This window comes from Oncorhynchus nerka, linkage group LG5 (genome assembly GCF_034236695.1).
Source record: "Oncorhynchus nerka isolate Pitt River linkage group LG5, Oner_Uvic_2.0, whole genome shotgun sequence".
NCBI lineage: Eukaryota > Metazoa > Chordata > Actinopteri > Salmoniformes > Salmonidae > Oncorhynchus > Oncorhynchus nerka.
In genome coordinates, this window is record NC_088400.1 from 4,403,184 (window position 1) to 4,424,419 (window position 21,236).

Sequence of the window (21,236 nt, forward strand, 5' to 3'; positions counted from 1 at the left end):
AGACAGCTGATCTAGTAACAACTAGTCTACACAGACAGCTGATATAGTAACAACTAGTCTACACAGACACAGACAGCTGATATAGTAACAACTAGTATACACAGACACAGACAGCTGATCTAGTAACAACTAGTCTACACAGACACAGACACAGACAGCTGATATAGTAACAACTAGTCTACACAGACAGCTGATATAGTAACAACTAGTCTATACAGACACAGACAGCTGATATAGTAACAACTAGTCTACACAGACACAGACACAGACAGCTGATATAGTAACAACTAGTCTATACAGACACAGACACAGACAGCTGATATAGTAACATCTAATCTACACAGACACAGACACAGACAGCTGATATAGTAACAACTAGTCTATACAGACAGCTGATGTAGTAACAACTAGTCTACACAGACACAGCCAGCTGATATAGTAACAACTAGTCTATACAGACACAGGCACAGACAGCTGATATAGTAACAACTAGTCTACACAGACACAGACACAGACAGCTGATATAGTAACAACTATTCTACACAGACACAGACACAGACAGATGATATAGTAACAACTAGTCTACACAGACAGCTGATATAGTAACAACTAGTCTATACAGACAGCTGATATAGTAACAACTAGTCTACACAGACACAGCCACAGACAGCTGATATAGTAACAACTAGTCTACACAGACACAGACACAGACAGCTGATATAGTAACAACTAGTCTACACAGACACAGACACAGACAGCTGATATAGTAACAACTAGTCTACACAGACAGCTGATATAGTAACAACTAGTCTATACAGACACAGACACAGACAGCTGATATAGTAACACCTAGTCTACACAGACACAGACAGCTGATATAGTAACAACTAGTCTACACAGACACAGACAGCTGATATAGTAACAACTAGTCTATACAGACACAGACACAGACAGCTGATATAGTAACAACTAGTCTATACAGACAGCTGATATAGTAACAACTAGTCTATACAGACAGCTGATATAGTAACAACTAGTCTATACAGACACAGACAGCTGATATAGTAACAACTAGTCTACACAGACAGCTGATATAGTAACAACTAGTCTATACAGACACAGACACAGACAGCTGATATAGTAACAACTAGTCTACACAGACACATACAGCTGATATAGTAACAACTGGTCTACACAGACAGCTGATATAGTAACAACTAGTATACACAGACAAAGACAGCTGATATAGTAACAACTAGTCTACACAGACAGCTGATATAGTAACAACTAGTATACACAGACACAGACAGCTGATATAGTAACAACTAGTCTACACAGACAGCTGATATAGTAACAACTAGTCTATACAGACACAGACACAGACAGCTGATATAGCGCCCGGGACCCATTTACTTTCTATTGCTTGCTATTTTATAACGTAAATAAACGAAGCCTTAGACTCCCTGCTACCCAGAGAAATGGAGCATGAATTGCAGGTTGCTCGTTTGTGCAATTTGGTTCTTTATTCAAATCATACAAGGCTTGTCGATTGTCACGTTAATCACTGTCATTACCACGTCCATTTACTTAGTTAGGCCATGGCTCAGACTGAGTGATAATAGCCTGGGATCCTCCCAAATGGCACCCTATTCCTTACATAGTGCACAACTTTTGACCTGAGACCCTTACGGCCACTATATAATGGAATAGTACAGCATTTGGTAGACAGCCTCTGTGTTTGCTTTGGCAGGGTGGTGGGCAGTAGGGAAGGCGATAGGGAGGGATGGTGGTACGGTGAGAGGGTAGGAGGGGAGCCGGGTTGGATACGTGATAACGAGGGGGCAGGCAGTCTGACGTGGTGGAGCCACTCTGTGCTTAGAGGTAATCAGTGGCAGAGTGTCTTGGCAATTTATCACGCCGTGGTGGGCAATCAATTGCAGAGAGAGGACAAGGAAATGATTCAGCCACGGAGGCCCGGGTGGGAGCAGAAGAGGGGCGAGCAGCGAGAGAGAGAGAGAGAGAGAGGGGGAGAGAAGAGGGAGAGAGAGAGAGAGAGAGAGGGAGAGAAGAGGGAGAGGAGAGAGAGAGAGAGAGAGAGAGAGAGAGAGAGAGAGAGAGAGAGAGAGAGAGAGAGAAGAGGGAGAGGAGAGAGAGAGAGAGAGAGAGAGAGAGAGAGAGAGAGAGAGAGAGAGAGAGAGAGAAAGAGAGAGAGAGAGAGAGAGCGAGAGAGAGAGAGAGGTTGCAGGGGGGTAGATAGAGAGAGAGCAGAGAAGCCAATTTCAGAGGGAGTACTAGTCCAAAGGCTTCTCAGTCAACAAATCAGTTAATTTAAGAAGAAAGGAGAAGGAAGACACATCCCCAGTGGCACCCTATTACATAGTGTACACTACTTTTGACCAGGGCTTATAGGGCTCTGGTCAAACGTAGTGTACTATATAAAGAGTAGGGCGCCATTTGGGAGCAGGAGAGTAAATATAGAAAGTTGATTAGAATTCCGAAGACTTGATTCCATCCAATCAACTTCCATGATCCAATTCTAGCCATTATGTATTGAAGACCGACGATGAGAGACGAACACACACAGTGTGTTGCCAAGACAACAACCTCTACCTCAACGTCAGCGAGACAAATGTTGCTGGAAATGTGGACTACAGGAAATGGAGGGCCGAGCACGCCCCCCACCACCACCACCCCAATGCACATCGATGGGGCTGTAGTGGAGAGGGTCGAGAGTTTCATGGTACCCAGTGTCCACATCGTCAAGGATCTGTCATTGTCCACACACACACACCAACGCAACAACGACTCATCCCCCTCAGGAGGCTGAAAATATTTGGCATGGGACCACTCAGATCCTCAAAAAGTCGAGAGCATCATGGCTTGGTATGGCCACAGTTTTGGCAACCGACCGTGACTCATTGACTCAGTACTGGTACTCTGTGTATATAGTCAGGTTACTCATTGACTCAGTACTGGTACTCTGTGTATATAGTCAGGTTACTCATTGACTCAGTACTGGTACTCTGTGTATATAGTCAGGTTAGTCATTGACTCAGTACTGGCACTCTGTGTATATAGTCAGGTTACTCATTGACTCAGTACTGGTACTCTGTGTATATAGTCAGGTTAGTCATTGACTCAGTACTGGCACTCTGTGTATATAGTCAGGTTACTCATTGACTCAGTACTGGTACTCTGTGTATATAGTCAGGTTACTCATTGACTCAGTACTGGTACTCTGTGTATATAGTCAGGTTACTCATTGACTCAGTACTGGCACTCTGTGTATATAGTCAGGTTAGTCATTGACTCAGTACTGGTACTCTGTGTATATAGTCAGGTTACTCATTGACTCAGTACTGGTACTCTGTGTATATAGTCAGGTTACTCATTGACTCAGTACTGGTACTCTGTGTATATAGTCAGGTTACTCATTGACTCAGTACTGGTACTCTGTGTATATAGTCAGGTTACTCATTGACTCAGTACTGGTACTCTGTGTATATAGTCAGGTTACTCATTGACTCAGTACTGGTACTCTGTGTATATAGTCAGGTTACTCATTGACTCAGTACTGGTACTCTGTGTATATAGTCAGGTTACTCATTGACTCAGTACTGGTACTCTGTGTATATAGTCAGGTTACTCATTGACTCAGTACTGGTACTCTGTGTATATAGTCAGGTTACTCATTGACTCAGTACTGGTACTCTGTGTATATAGTCAGGTTACTCATTGACTCAGTACTGGTACTCTGTGTATATAGTCAGGTTACTCATTGACTCAGTACTGGTACTCTGTGTATATTGACTCAGTACTGGTACTCTGTGTATATAGTCAGGTTACTCATTGACTCAGTACTGGTACTCTGTGTATATAGTCAGGTTACTCATTGACTCAGTACTGGTACTCTGTGTATATAGTCAGGTTACTCATTGACTCAGTACTGGTACTCTGTGTATATAGTCAGGTTACTCATTGACTCAGTACTGGTACTCTGTGTATATAGTCAGGTTACTCTCATTGACTCAGTACTGGTACTCTGTGTATATAGTCAGGTTACTCATTGACTCAGTACTGGTACTCTGTGTATATAGTCAGGTTACTCATTGACTCAGTACTGGTACTCTGTGTATATAGTCATTGACTCAGTACTGGTACTCTGTGTATATAGTCAGGTTACTCATTGACTCAGTACTGGTACTCTGTGTATATAGTCAGGTTACTCATTGACTCAGTACTGGTACTCTGTGTATATAGTCAGGTTACTCATTGACTCAGTACTGGTACTCTGTGTATATAGTCAGGTTACTCATTGACTCAGTACTGGTACTCTGTGTATATAGTCAGGTTACTCATTGACTCAGTACTGGTACTCTGTGTATATAGTCAGGTTAGTCATTGACTCAGTACTGGCACTCTGTGTATATAGTCAGGTTACTCATTGACTCAGTACTGGTACTCTGTGTATATAGTCAGGTTACTCATTGTCAGTATTAGTCAGGTTACTCATTGACTCAGTACTGGTACTCTGTGTATATAGTCAGGTTACTCATTGACTCAGTACTGGTACTCTGTGTTAGTCAGGTTACTCATTGACTCAGTACTGGTACTCTGTGTATATAGTCAGGTTACTCATTGACTCAGTACTGGTACTCTGTGTATATAGTCAGGTTACTCATTGACTCAGTACTGGTACTCTGTGTATATAGTCAGGTTACTCATTGACTCAGTACTGGTACTCTGTGTATATAGTCAGGTTAGTCATTGACTCAGTACTGGTACTCTGTGTATATAGTCAGGTTACTCATTGACTCAGTACTGGTACTCTGTGTATATAGTCAGGTTACTCATTGACTCAGTACTGGTACTCTGTGTATATAGTCAGGTTACTCATTGACTCAGTACTGGTACTCTGTGTATATAGTCAGGTTACTCATTGACTCAGTACTGGTACTCTGTGTATATAGTCAGGTTACTCATTGACTCAGTACTGGTACTCTGTGTATATAGTCAGGTTACTCATTGACTCAGTACTGGTACTCTGTGTATATAGTCAGGTTACTCATTGACTCAGTACTGGTACTCTGTGTATATAGTCAGGTTACTCATTGACTCAGTACTGGTACTCTGTGTATATAGTCAGGTTACTCATTGACTCAGTACTGGTACTCTGTGTATATAGTCAGGTTACTCATTGACTCAGTACTGGTACTCTGTGTATATAGTCAGGTTACTCATTGACTCAGTACTGGTACTCTGTGTATATAGTCAGGTTACTCATTGACTCAGTACTGGTACTCTGTGTATATAGTCAGGTTACTCATTGACTCAGTACTGGTACTCTGTGTATATAGTCAGGTTACTCATTGACTCAGTACTGGTACTCTGTGTATATAGTCAGGTTACTCATTGACTCAGTACTGGTACTCTGTGTATATAGTCAGGTTACTCATTGACTCAGTACTGGTACTCTGTGTATATAGTCAGGTTACTCATTGACTCAGTACTGGTACTCTGTGTATATAGTCAGGTTACTCATTGACTCAGTACTGGTACTCTGTGTATATAGTCAGGTTACTCATTGACTCAGTACTGGTACTCTGTGTATATAGTCAGGTTACTCATTGACTCAGTACTGGTACTCTGTGTATATAGTCAGGTTACTCATTGACTCAGTACTGGTACTCTGTGTATATAGTCAGGTTACTCATTGACTCAGTACTGGTACTCTGTGTATATAGTCAGGTTACTCATTGACTCAGTACTGGTACTCTGTGTATATAGTCAGGTTACTCTGTGTATATAGTCAGGTTACTCATTGACTCAGTACTGGTACTCTGTGTATATAGTCAGGTTACTCATTGACTCAGTACTGGTACTCTGTGTATATAGTCAGGTTACTCATTGACTCAGTACTGGTACTCTGTGTATATAGTCAGGTTACTCATTGACTCAGTACTGGTACTCTGTGTATATAGTCAGGTTACTCATTGACTCAGTACTGGTACTCTGTGTATATAGTCAGGTTACTCATTGACTCAGTACTGGTACTCTGTGTATATAGTCAGGTTACTCATTGACTCAGTACTGGTACTCTGTGTATATAGTCAGGTTACTCATTGACTCAGTACTGGTACTCTGTGTATATAGTCAGGTTACTCATTGACTCAGTACTGGTACTCATTAGTCAGGTTACTCAGTACTGGTACTCTGTGTATATAGTCAGGTTACTCATTGACTCAGTACTGGTACTCTGTGTATATAGTCAGGTTACTCATTGACTCAGTACTGGTACTCTGTGTATATAGTCAGGTTACTCATTGACTCAGTACTGGTACTCTGTGTATATAGTCAGGTTACTCATTGACTCAGTACTGGTACTCTGTGTATATAGTCAGGTTACTCATTGACTCAGTACTGGTACTCTGTGTATATAGTCAGGTTACTCATTGACTCAGTACTGGTACTCTGTGTATATAGTCAGGTTACTCATTGACTCAGTACTGGTACTCTGTGTATATAGTCAGGTTACTCATTGACTCAGTACTGGTACTCTGTGTATATAGTCAGGTTACTCATTGACTCAGTACTGGTACTCTGTGTATATAGTCAGGTTACTCATTGACTCAGTACTGGTACTCTGTATATAGTCAGGTTACTCATTGACTCAGTACTGGTACTCTGTGTATATAGTCAGGTTACTCATTGACTCAGTACTGGTACTCTGTGTATATAGTCAGGTTACTCATTGACTCAGTACTGGTACTCTGTGTATATAGTCAGGTTACTCATTGACAGTACAGTTACTCATTGGTACTCTGTGTATATAGTCAGGTTACTCATTGACTCAGTACTGGTACTCTGTGTATATAGTCAGGTTACTCATTGACTCAGTACTGGTACTCTGTGTATATAGTCAGGTTACTCATTGACTCAGTACTGGTACTCTGTGTATATAGTCAGGTTACTCATTGACTCAGTACTGGTACTCTGTGTATATAGTCAGGTTACTCATTGACTCAGTACTGGTACTCTGTGTATATAGTCAGGTTACTCATTTGTACTGGTACTCTCATACTGGTACTCTGTGTATATAGTCAGGTTACTCATTGACTCAGTACTGGTACTCTGTGTATATAGTCAGGTTACTCATTGACTCAGTACTGGTACTCTGTGTATATAGTCAGGTTACTCATTGACTCAGTACTGGTACTCTGTGTATATAGTCAGGTTACTCATTGACTCAGTACTGGTACTCTGTGTATATAGTCAGGTTACTCATTGACTCAGTACTGGTACTCTGTGTATATAGTCAGGTTACTCATTGACTCAGTACTGGTACTCTGTGTATATAGTCAGGTTACTCATTGACTCAGTACTCTGTGTATATAGTCAGGTTACTCATTGGTACTGGTACTCTGTGTATATAGTCAGGTTACTCATTGACTCAGTACTGGTACTCTGTGTATATAGTCAGGTTACTCATTGACTCAGTACTGGTACTCTGTGTATATAGTCAGGTTACTCATTGACTCAGTACTGGTACTCTGTGTATATAGTCAGGTTACTCATTGACTCAGTACTGGTACTCTGTGTATATAGTCAGGTTACTCATTGACTCAGTACTGGTACTCTGTGTATATAGTCAGGTTACTCTGTGTATATAGTCAGGTTACTCATTGACTCAGTACTGGTACTCTGTGTATATAGTCAGGTTACTCATTGACTCAGTACTGGTACTCTGTGTATATAGTCAGGTTACTCATTGACTCAGTACTGGTACTCTGTGTATATAGTCAGGTTACTCATTGACTCAGTACTGGTACTCTGTGTATATAGTCAGGTTACTCATTGACTCAGTACTGGTACTCTGTGTATATAGTCAGGTTACTCATTGACTCAGTACTGGTACTCTGTGTATATAGTCAGGTTACTCATTGACTCAGTACTGGTACTCTGTGTATATAGTCAGGTTACTCATTGACTCAGTACTGGTACTCTGTGTATATATAGTCATTGGTTACTCTGTGTATATTGACTCAGTACTGGTACTCTGTGTATATAGTCAGGTTACTCATTGACTCAGTACTGGTACTCTGTGTATATAGTCAGGTTACTCATTGACTCAGTACTGGTACTCTGTGTATATAGTCAGGTTACTCATTGATTGTATATAGTCAGGTTACTCATTGACTCAGTACTGGTACTCTGTGTATATAGTCAGGTTACTCATTGACTCAGTACTGGTACTCTGTGTATATAGTCAGGTTACTCATTGACTCAGTACTGGTACTGACTGTGTATATAGTCAGGTTACTCATTGACTCAGTACTGGTACTCTGTGTATATAGTCAGGTTACTCATTGACTCAGTACTGGTACTCTGTGTATATAGTCAGGTTACTCATTGACTCAGTACTGGTACTCTGTGTATATAGTCAGGTTACTCATTGACTCAGTACTGGTACTCTGTGTTACTCATTGACTCAGTAGTACTCAGGTTACTCATTGACTCAGTACTGGTACTCTGTGTTACTCATTGATATAGTACTCAGTCAGGTTACTCATTGACTCAGTACTGGTACTCTGTGTATATAGTCAGGTTACTCATTGTACTCTGTGTATATAGTACTGGTACTCTGTGTATATAGTCAGGTTACTCATTGACTCAGTACTGGTACTCTGTGTATATAGTCAGGTTACTCATTGACTCAGTACTGGTACTCTGTGTATATAGTCAGGTTACTCATTGACTCAGTACTGGTACTCTGTGTATATAGTCAGGTTACTCATTGACTCAGTACTGGTACTCTGTGTATATAGTCAGGTTACTCATTGACTCAGTACTGGTACTCTGTGTATATAGTCAGGTTACTCATTGACTCAGTACTGGTACTCTGTGTATATAGTCAGGTTACTCATTGACTCAGTACTGGTACTCTGTGTATATAGTCAGGTTACTCATTGACTCAGTACACTCTGTGTATATAGTCAGGTTACTCATTGACTCAGTACTGGTACTCTGTGTATATAGTCAGGTTACTCATTGACTCAGTACTGGTACTCTGTGTATATAGTCAGGTTACTCATTGACTCAGTCAGGTTAGTCATTGGTACTACTCTGTGTATATAGTCAGGTTACTCATTGACTCAGTACTGGTACTCTGTGTATATAGTCAGGTTACTCATTGACTCAGTACTGGTACTCTGTGTATATAGTCAGTACTGTTACTCATTGACTCAGTACTGGTACTCTGTGTATATAGTCAGGTTACTCATTGACTCAGTACTGGTACTCTGTGTATATAGTCAGGTTACTCATTGACTCAGTACTGGTACTCTGTGTATATAGTCAGGTTACTCATTGACTCAGTACTGGTACTCTGTGTATATATAGTCTCATGACTCAGTACTGGTACTCTGTGTATATAGGTTACTCATTGACTCAGTACTGGTACTCTGTGTATATAGTCAGGTTACTCATTGACTCAGTACTGGTACTCTGTGTATATAGTCAGGTTACTCATTGACTCAGTACTGGTACTCTGTGTATATAGTCAGGTTACTCATTGACTCAGTAGTGGTACTCTGTGTATATAGTCAGGTTACTCATTACTGGTACTCTGTGTATATAGTCAGGTTACTCATTGACTCAGTACTGGTACTCTGTGTATATAGTCAGGTTACTCATTGACTCAGTACTGGTACTCTGTGTATATAGTCAGGTTACTCATTGACTCAGTACTGGTACTCTGTGTATATAGTCAGGTTACTCATTGACTCAGTACTGGTACTCTGTGTATATAGTCAGGTTACTCATTGACTCAGTACTGGTACTCTGTGTATATAGTCAGGTTACTCATTGACTCAGTACTGGTACTATGTGTGACTATAGTCAGGTTACAGGTCATTGACTCAGTACTGGTACTCTGTGTATATAGTCAGGTTACTCATTGACTCAGTACTGGTACTCTGTGTATATAGTCAGGTTACTCATTGACTCAGTACTGGTACTCTGTGTATATAGTCAGGTTACTCATTGACTCAGTACTGGTACTCTGTGTATATAGTGTTACTCATTGACTCAGTACTGGTCTGTGTATATAGTCAGGTTACTCATTGACTCAGTACTGGTACTCTGTGTATATAGTCAGGTTACTCATTGACTCAGTACTGGTACTCTGTGTATATAGTCAGGTTACTCATTGACTCAGTACTGGTACATTCTGTGTATATGTCAGGTTACTCATTGACTCAGTACTGGTACTCTGTGTATATAGTCAGGTTACTCATTGACTCAGTACTGGTACTCTGTGTATATAGTCAGGTTACTCATTGACTCAGTACTGGTACTCTGTGTATATAGTCAGGTTACTCATTGACTCAGTACTGGTACTCTGTGTATATAGTCAGGTTACTCATTGACTCAGTACTGTACTCTCAGTACTGGTACTCTGTGTATATAGTCAGGTTACTCATTGACTCAGTACTGGTACTGACTGTACTGGTACCTGTGTATATAGTCAGGTTCAGGTTACTCATTGACTCAGTACTGGTACTCTGTGTATATAGTCAGGTTACTCATTGACTCAGTACTGGTACTCTGTGTATATAGTCAGGTTACTCATTGACTCAGTACTGGTACTCTGTGTATATAGTCAGGTTACTCATTGACTCAGTACTGGTACTCTGTGTATATAGTCAGGTTACTCATTTGACTCAGGTTACTCATTGGTACTGGTACTCTGTGTATATAGTCAGGTTACTCATTGACTCAGTACTGGTACTCTGTGTATATAGTCAGGTTACTCATTGACTCAGTACTGGTACTCTGTATATAGTGTGTACTCATTGATCAGTCAGGTATAGTCAGGTTACTCATTGACTCAGTACTGGTACTCTGTGTATATAGTCAGGTTACTCATTGACTCAGTACTGGTACTCTGTGTATATAGTCAGGGTACTCTGTGTATATAGTCAGGTTACTCATTGACTCAGTACTGGTACTCTGTGTATATAGTCAGGTTACTCATTGACTCAGTACTGGTACTCTGTGTATATAGTCAGGTTACTCATTGACTCAGTACTGGTACTCTGTGTATATAGTCAGGGTACTCATTGACTCAGTACTGGTACTCTGTGTATATAGTCAGGTTACTCATTGACTCAGTACTGGTACTCTGTATATAGTCAGGTTACTCATTGACTCAGTACTGGTACTCTGTGTATATAGTCAGGTTAGTCATTTTGTATTTATTATCACTTATCATTATGTGTTTTATCTCTCTATTATCTCTCTGCATTGTTGGGAAGGACCGTCAGTCAGCATTTCACTGTTAGTCTACAGGTGTTGTTTATGAAGCGTTTGACAAATACAATTTGATTTGATTTGGCTTGATTTGACACACAGGCACGCACTACGGGACACTAGTTGATACTAGCCGTCACATAAACACACACACACACAATGTATAGTTTGAAATTAGTCTAGATTAATTCAGACCAGGAATATTTTTTTGGTTTGTTGCAATAGCAGAGATGGTGTCAGTCTCAGTCAGATCAGAAGAATAACGGCCCTGTATTTAATGTCTTTCAAGTGTGAAAAGTGATGGTAAATTACATGGTGATGTAGCCTACATTTAGACCACTTCACATCCATCAACCACATGGAGTCAGTGCCTGTTATGCCAAGACAAAGGGCCCAAAAATACTTTAATCTTAGCACTAGTCTCACTGCTCAGTCCTTATATGTGGCTTTAATCTTAACACTAGTCTCACTGCTCAGTCCTTATATGTGGCTTTAATCTTAACACTAGTCTCACTGCTCAGTCCTTATATGTGGCTTTAATCTTAACACTAGTCTCACTGCTCAGTCCTTATGTGTGGCTTTAATCTTAACACTAGTCTCACTGCTCAGTCCTTATATGTGGCTTTAATCTTAACACGAGTCTCACTGCTCAGTCCTTATATTTGGCTTTAATCTTAACACGAGTCTCACTGCTCAGTCCTTATATGTGGCTTTAATCTTAACACTAGTCTCACTGCTCAGTCCTTATGTGTGGCTTTAATCTTAACACTAGTCTCACTGCTCAGTCCTTATGTGTGGCTTTAATCTTAGCACTAGTCTCACTGCTCAGTCCTTATATGTGGCTTTAATCTTAACACTAGTCTCACTGCTCAGTCCTTATGTGTGGCTTTAATCTTAACACGAGTCTCACTGCTCAGTCCTTATATGTGGCTTTAATCTTAACACTAGTCTCACTGCTCAGTCCTTATGTGTGGCTTTAATCTTAACACGAGTCTCACTGCTCAGTCCTTATATGTGGCTTTAATCTTAACACTAGTCTCACTGCTCAGTCCTTATATGTGGCTTTAATCTTAACACTAGTCTCACTGCTCAGTCCTTATGTGTGGCTTTAATCTTAACACGAGTCTCACTGCTCAGTCCTTATATTTGGCTTTAATCTTAACACTAGTCTCACTGCTCAGTCCTTATATGTGGCTTTAATCTTAACACTAGTCTCACTGCTCAGTCCTTATATGTGGCTTTAATCTTAACACTAGTCTCACTGCTCAGTCCTTATGTGTGGCTTTAATCTTAACACTAGTCTCACTGCTCAGTCCTTATATTTGGCTTTAATCTTAACACTAGTCTCACTGCTCAGTACTTATGTGTGGCTTTAATCTTAACACTAGTCTCACTGCTCAGTTTAATGGTTCGTCTTGAGGGCATAGTGTATAAAGCAGGAAGTACCAGTGACTCACTCAATACGGAAGTGGTCAGATGACTCGGATGTCACGCTACATAACGGTTATGCTAGCATAAACTGGAATATGTTGAGGGATTCATCCAATGGCATTGTGGAGTATACCAACTCAGTCATCGCCTTCATCAATAAGTGATTCGACGGCGTCATCCCCACATTGACCGTACGTACATATCCCAACCAGAAGCCATGGACTACAGGCAACATCCACATCGAGCTAAAGGTTAGAGCTGCCGCTTTCAAGGAGCGGGACTCTAACCCGGACGCTTATAATAAGGCCCACTATGCCCTCAGACTAAGCATCAAACAAGCAAAGCATCAATACAGGATTAAGATTGAATCCTACTACACCGCCTCTGAGGCTCGTCAGGCTCGGCAGGGCTTGAAAACAATTATGGACTAGAAAGGGAAACCCAGACGCGAGCTGCCCAGTGATGCGAGCCTACCAGACGAGCTAAATGCCTTTAATGCTAGCTTTGAGGTAAGCAACCTTCACAAAGCCACGGGCCAGGCGGATTACCAGAGTGTGTATGCAAAGCATGCACGGACCAACTGGCAAGTGTCTTCACTGACATTTTCAACCTCTCCCTGTCCGAGTCTGTAATACCTACATGTTTTAAGCAGACCACCATAGTCCCTGTGCCCAAGGAAGTGAAGGTAACCTGCCTAAATGATTACCGTCCCGTGGCACTCACATCTGTAGCCATGAAGTGCTTTGAAAGGCTGGTCATGGCTCACATCAACAGCATCATCCCAGAGACATCCTAGATCCACTCCAATTCACATACCGCCCCAATAGATCCACAGATGAGACAATCTCAATCGCATTCCACACTGCCCTTTCCCACCTAGACAAAAGGAACACCTATGTGAGAATACTGTTCATTGACTACATCTTAGCGTTCAACACCATAGTGCCCACGATGCTCATCACTAAGCTAAGGACCCTGGGACCAAACCTCTGCAACTGGATCCTGGAGTTCCTGATGGGCCGTCCCCAGTTGGTAAGGGTAGGCAACAAGACATCTGCCAAGCTGGTCCTCAACACTGGTGTCCCTCAGGGGTGTGTACTTTGTCCCCTCCTGTACTCCCTGTTCACTCACGACTGCGTGGCCGAAAACGACTCCAACACCATTATTAAGTCTGCTGACGACACAACAGCGGTAGGCCTGATCACCAACAACAATAAGATACTATAAAGTGGTCAGAGAACTGGCAGTGTGGTGCCAGGACAACAACCTCTCTCTCAATGTGAGCAAGACAATGGAGCTGATCGTTGACTACAGAAAAAGGCTGGCCTCATTGACAGGGCTGTAGTGGAGCATGTAGAGTGTTTCAAGTTCCTTGGTGTCCACATCACTAACAAACTATCATGGTCCAAACACACCAAGACAGTCGTGAAGAGGGCACGACAAAACCTTTTTCCCCTTAGGAGACTGAAAAGATTTGGCATGGGTCCCCAGATCCTCAAAAAGTTCTACAGCTGCACCATCGAGAGCATCCTGACCGGTTTCATCACCACCTGGTATGGTAACTGTTCGGCATCTGACCGTAAGGCGTCACAGAGTTTAGTGCGTACGGCCCAGTACATCACTGGGGCCAAGCTTCCTGCAATCCACATCCTATATAATAGGCAGTGTCAGAGGAAAGCCCATAAAATTGTCATAGACTCCGGCCACCCTAGTCATAGACTGTTCTCTCTGTTAGCGCACGGCAAGCTGTACCGGAGGGCCAAGTCTAGGACCAAGAGGCTTCTAAACAGCTTCTACCTCCAAGCCATAAGACTCCAACCACCCATAGACTGTTCTCTCTGCTACCGTACACCAATCGGTACCAGAGGGCCATGTCTAGGACCAAAAGGTTCCCTAACAGCTTCTACCCCCAAGCCATAAGACTCCAACCACCCATAGACTGTTCTCTTTGCTATCGTACACCGATCGGTACCAGAGGGCCATGTCTGGGACCAAAAGGTTCCCTAACAGCTTCTACCCCCAAGCCATAAGACTCCAACCACCCACGGCATAGACTGTTCTCTCTGCTACCGTACACCAATCGGTACCAGAGGGCCATGTCTGGGACCAAAAGGCTCCCTAACAGCTTCTACCCCCAAGCCATAAGACTCCAACCACCCACGGCATAGACTGTTCTCTCTGCTATCGTACACCAATCGGTACCAGAGGGCCATGTCTGGGACCAAGAGGCTTCTAAACAGCTTCTACCCCCCCAAGCCATTAGACTGCTGAACAGTTAATCAAATGGCCACCAGACTATTTACACGGACACCCCCCCCCCCCTCCCCACACACACACATTTGTTTGTATACTGCTAATACTCACTGTTTATTATCTATGCATTGTCACTTCACCCCTACCTACAAATTACCTCACCTAACAAGTACCCCCCACACTGACTCGGTACCGGTAACCCCTGTATAAAGCCTTGTTATTGTTATGTTATTGTGTTGCTATTTAAAAAAAAATATTACCTTAGTTTATTTGGTAAATATTTTCTTAACTCTTCTTGAACTGCACTGTTGGTTAAGGGCTTGTAAGTAAACATTTCACCCTAAGGTCTTCACTTGTTGTATTCGGCTCATGTGATAAATAAAGTCCTTTGATTTGACATAGTATGCAGTTTAAGTATTTAGTACGCTAGTATGGATATTTGGACACGGACAGTATCTAGTTTGAGAAAGAGAATGATAGTTACCATAGTTACATATTCACAGCTAGTGTACATACCACAGCACAGGAGCAGGTGTGTTTATGTCTTTCTGCAGTTTTTTCTTGAACATGGAACCAAGGTCAAGAGCAGCAGGGTGTCACGTTCTTTCTTATTCCCATCAACATTCGGGAAGTGTCACGTTCTTTTCTGTCCCCCACGGTGGTCACTTTGTTCGCAGCTCGAGGAAAAGGGAAGCCTGCCCGCTGGTGCACCTGTCATTGACTCTAGTCAGGATGTACATTGGCTCCATCCCAACAGGCAAACTATTCCCTTTGTAGTGCACTACTTTTAACCAGGACCTAAAGGGCTATGTAGTAGTGCACTACTTTTGACCAGGGCCTATAGGGCTATGAAGTAGTGCACTACTTTTGACCAGGGCCTATAGGGCTATGAAGTAGTGCACTACTTTTGACCAGGGCCTATAGGGCTATGAAGTAGTGCACTACTTTTGACCAGGCCTATAGGGCTATAAGGTAGTGCACTACTTTTGACCAGGGCCTATAGGGCTATGAAGTAGTGCAATACTTTTGACCAGGGCCTATAGGGCTATGAAGTAGTGCACTACTTTTGACCAGGGCCTATAGGGCTATGAAGTAGTGTTCCAAATATGATTAGTTACCATGGTTACCTTGTCATTGAGAATACATGGCAGGGCAGCGGACAGCATCACACCTACAGTACAGTAGTCACATGGCAGCAGACAGCATCACACCCACAGTACAGTAGTCACCTGGCAGCAGACAGCATCACACCTACAGTACAGTAGTCACATGGCAGCAGAGAGCATCACACCTACAGTACATTAGCATGGCAGCAGACAGCATCACACCTACAGTGGCAGCAGACAGTAGTCAGTCATGCAGCAGCAGAGTAGCATCAGCACCTACAGTACAGTAGTCACATGGCAGCAGACAGCAGTACAGTAGTCACATCACAGACCATCACACCCACAGTACAGTAGTCACATGGCAGCAGACAGCATCACACCTACAGTACAGTAGTCACATGGCAGCAGACAGCATCACACCCACAGTACAGTAGTCACATGCAGACAGCATCACACCTACAGACAGTCACATAGGAGACAGCATCACACCTACAGTACAGTAGTCACATGGCAGCAGACAGCATCACACCCACAGTACAGTAGTCACATGGCAGCAGACAGCATCACACCTACAGTACAGTAGTCACCTGGTAGCAGACAGCATCACACCTACAGTACAGTAGTCACATGGCAGCAGACAGCATCACACCCACAGTACAGTAGTAACATGGCAGCAGACAGCATCACACCTACAGTACAGTAGTCACATGGCAGCAGACAGCATCACACCCACAGTACAGTAGTCACAATGTAGGAGACAGCATCACACCACAGTACAGTAGTCACATGGACAGCAGATGGCAGCAGACAGCATCACACCTACAGTACAGTAGTCACATGGCAGCAGACAGCATCACACCCACAATACAGTAGTCACATGGCAGCAGACAGCATCACACCTACAGTACAGTAGTCACATGGCAGCAGACAGCATCACACCCACAGTACAGTAGTAAGATTGCAGCAGACAGCATCACACCTACAGTACAGTAGTCACATGGCAGCAGACAGCATCACACCCACAGTACAGTAGTCACATGGCAGCAGACAGCATCACACCTACAGTACAGTAGTCACATGGCAGCAGACAGCATCACACCTACAGTACAGTAGTCACATGGCAGCAGACAGCATCTATCTGGCCATGATACATGTAGTCAGACAGGACCATGTCGGGTAACCCTGGCTGATTTGTCGCTTCATCCCTTCCTCCCTCCACTCCTCTCTTCCACTTTCCCTGTTCCCCTCACTCCCTCTTCTCCCTACCTTCCTCCATCCCTCTATCCCTGTACTTTCTCTCCCTCCCTCTGTCCCACCCTCCCCTCCCTCTGTCCCACCCTCCCCTCCCTCTATCCCACCCTCCCCCTCCCTCTATCACACCCTCCCCTTCCACCACCTCTCCTCCGTCCCTCCCTCCTACACACCCATTCCACCACCTCTCCTCCCTCCCTCGCTCCATCCCTCCCGCCCCTATTTTACTCCTTGGCTTCCCTCCTCCTCTCCCTCCATCCCTCCCCCCCTATCTTACCCCTTGACTTCCCTCCTCCTCTCCCTCCATCACTTCATCACGGTGACAGTGAACGGAGGTTGGTCTACCTGGACAACGTGGTCGGCGTGCAGCGCAGTTTGTGGGAGGGGCTGGCAGAGGAGGAGCCGCAGCTGCACCAATCCCACGCCGCTGAACGGGGGCTTGGCCTGCGACGGACAGAATGTCCAGAAAAGCGCCTGCACCGCCACCTGCCCAGGTAACACCGCCCAGGCATTTAGCTAGTCTACTTCCTGTCCTGTAGCTCCACCTGCCCAGGTAACACCGCCCACTCATCCGCTCCCAGGCATTTAGCTAGGCTACTTCCTGTCTTGTAGCTCCACCTTCCCAGGTAACACCGCCCGCTCATCCGCTCCCAGGCATTTAGCTAGGCTACTTCCTGTCCTGCGGCTCCACCTGCCCAGGTAACACCGCCCGCTCATCCGCTCCCAGGCATTTAGCTAGGCTACTTCCTGTCCTGTGGCTCCACCTGCCCAGGTAACACCGCCCACTCAACCTCTCCCAGTCATTCAGCTAGGCTACTTCCTGTCCTGTAGCTCCACCTGCCCAGGTAACACCGCCCGCTCGTTCGCTCCCAGTCATTCAGCTAGGCTACTTCCTGTCCTGTAGCTCCACCTGCCCAGGTAACACCGCCCGCTCATTCGCTCCCAGTCATTCAGCTAGGCTACTTCCTGTCCTGTAGCTCCACCTGCCCAGGTAACACCACCCACTCAACCACTATATATATCATTCAGCTAGGCTACTTCCTGTTCTGTGGGTCCACCTCTGCTTGTCTCTGATTGGCTTAGCACGGTTTGGCATGCTTTGGCTCATTTAAATTTTTGTGCTAAGATACATAATTAGTTCATATTTAGATTGGCTGCTCTCTTTTGCCTGTTTTTCCAACAATTTATTTTGTGATTAGGTATAATTGTTAAGCTGGTGAGCGGGTGGTTGGCTGTTTGGTTGTTTGTCTGTGAATAGATTGGTTTGAGGAGAGTGGTAAAATATACCTTGTGTCATCAGTCTGTAACCACACATCTCTGTTTCTCCTCCCTGTAGTCTGTGCAGTGCACCAATACCCCTGATTCATATCTGATTCACATCAGATACCTATCAGATCAGATACATGATTCATATCAGATACCTATCAGATCAGATACCTGATTCAAATCAGATATCTATCAGATCAGATACCTGATTCATATCAGATCAGATACATGATTCATATCAGATACCTATCAGATCAGATACATGATTCAGATCAGATCAGATACCTGATTCATATCAGATATCTATCAGATCAGATACCTGATTCATATCAGATATCTATCAGATCAGATAGATTCATATCAGATCAGATACCTGATTCATATCAGATATCTATCAGATCAGATACCTGATTCATATCAGATCAGATACCTGATTCATATCAGATATCTATCAGATCAGATACCTGATTCATATCAGATATCTATCAGATCAGATACCTGATTGATATCAGATCAGATACCTGATTCATATCAGATCAGATACCTGATCCATATCAGATCAGATACCTGATTCATGCCCTGATTCGTATCATACAACTCTCCTTCTGTGGCCTCCAACTGCTCTTAAATGCAAGTAAAACTAAATGCATGATCTTCAACCGATCGCTGCCTGCACCTGCCCGCTTGTCCAACATCAATACTCTGGACGGTTCTGACTTAGAATACGTGGACAACTACAAATACCTAGGTGTCTGGTTAGACTGTAAACTCTCCTTCCAGACTCACATTAAGCATCTCCAATCCAAAATTAAATCTAGAATCGGCTTCCTATTTCGCAACAAAGCATCCTTCACTCATGCTGCCAAACATACCCTCGTAAAACGGATTAATCTTCCGATCCTTGACTTGTGCAGTGTCATTTACAAAATAGTCTCCAACTCTACTCAGCAAATTGGATGCAGTCTATCACAGTGCCATCCGTTTTATCACCAAAGCCCCATATACTACCCACCACTGCGACCTGTATGCTCGTTGGCTGGCCGTCGCTTCATATTCATCGCCAAAACCACTGGCTCCAGGTCATCTATAAGTATCTGCTAGGTAAAGCCCCGCCTTAACTCAGCTCACTGGTCACCATAGCAACACCCATAGCACGCGCTCCAGGAGGTATATCTCACTGGTCATCCCCAAAGCCAACTCCTCCTTTGGCTGCCTTTCCTTCCAGTTCTCTGCTGCCAATGACTGGAACGAATTGCAAAAATCTCTGAAGCTGGAGACTCACATCTCCCTCTCTAACTTTAAGCACCAACTGTAAAAGCAGGTCACAGATCACTGCACCTGTACATAGCCCATCTGTAAATAGCCCACCCAACTACCTCATCCCCATATTGTTATTTATTGTTTTGCTTCATTGCACCCCAGTATCTCTACATACACAATCATCTTCTGCACATCTATCACTCCAGTGTTTAATTGCTAAATTGTCACTAATTTGCCACCATGGCCTATTTATTGCCTTACCTCCCTAATCTTACTACATTTACACACACTGTACATAGATTTTCTGTTGTGTTATTGACTGTACGTTTGTTTATTCCATGTGTCGTTGTCTGTGTCACACTGCTTTGCTTTATCTTGGCCAGGTCACCGTTGTCAATGAAAACTTGTTCTCAACTGGCCTACCTCTTCTGTGAGAGACTGAGTCCCTGTCTGTATCCCAAATGGCACCCTATTCCCTATTTAGCCCATAGGGCCCTGGTCCAAAGTAGTGCACTATATAGGGAATATGGTGTCATTTGGGACGGGTGCCATTTGGTAAACAGTCATAATCACTAGTTGTGGTACGGTGTCAGAGCAGAGTGGTGTAGAGGCAGAGGCAGAGTGGTGTAGAGGCAGAGGCAGAGTGGTGTAGAGGCAGAGTGGTGTAGAGGCAGAGGCAGAGTGGTGTGGAGGCAGAGTGGTGTAGAGGCAGAGTGGTGTAGAGGCAGAGTGGTGTAGAGGCAGAGTGGTGTAGAGGCAGAGGCAGAGTGGTGTAGAGGCAGAGTGGTGTAGAGGCAGAGGCAGAGTGGTGTGGAGGCAGAGTGGTGTAGAGGCAGAGGCAGAGTGGTGTGTGGAGGCAGAGTGGTGTGGAGGCAGAGGCAGAGTGGGCAGAGGCAGAGTGGTGTAGAGGCAGAGAGTGGTGTAGAGGCAGAGGCAGAGTGGTGTGGAGGCAGAGTGGTGTGGAGGCAGAGTGGTGTGGAGTCAGAGGCAGAGTGGTGTCGAGACAGAGGCAGAGTGGTGTAGACAGAGTCGGAGTGGTGTGGAGGCAGAGTGGTGTAGAGACAGAGGCAGAGTGGTGTGGAGGCAGAGTGGTGTGGAGGCAGAGTGGTGTAGAGGCAGAGGCAGAGTGGTGTGGAGGCAGAGGCAGAGTGGTGTGGAGGCAGAGGCAGAGTGTGGAGGCAGAGGCAGAGTGTGGCAGAGGCAGAGTGGTGTAGAGGCAGAGGCAGAGGTGGTGTGGAGGCAGAGTGGTGTGCAGAGGCAGAGGCAGAGTGGTGTGGAGGCAGAGGCAGAGTGGTGTGGAGGCAGAGTGGTGTGGAGGCAGAGTGGTGTGGAGGCAGAGGCAGAGTGGTGTGGAGGGAG

The 21,236-nt window shown here is 44.0% G+C and overlaps 1 protein-coding gene across 1 annotated transcript in view; it reads left to right on the top strand.

Annotated features, from left to right (window-relative positions):
* The window catches only part of LOC135571845 (netrin receptor UNC5A-like), a 414,728-nt gene that overhangs the window by 209,880 nt on the left and 183,612 nt on the right, over nt 1-21,236 (top strand). The window contains 1 exon segment of the mRNA XM_065019018.1: nt 17,678-17,845. Coding sequence (XP_064875090.1) covers nt 17,678-17,845 — 168 coding nt within the window.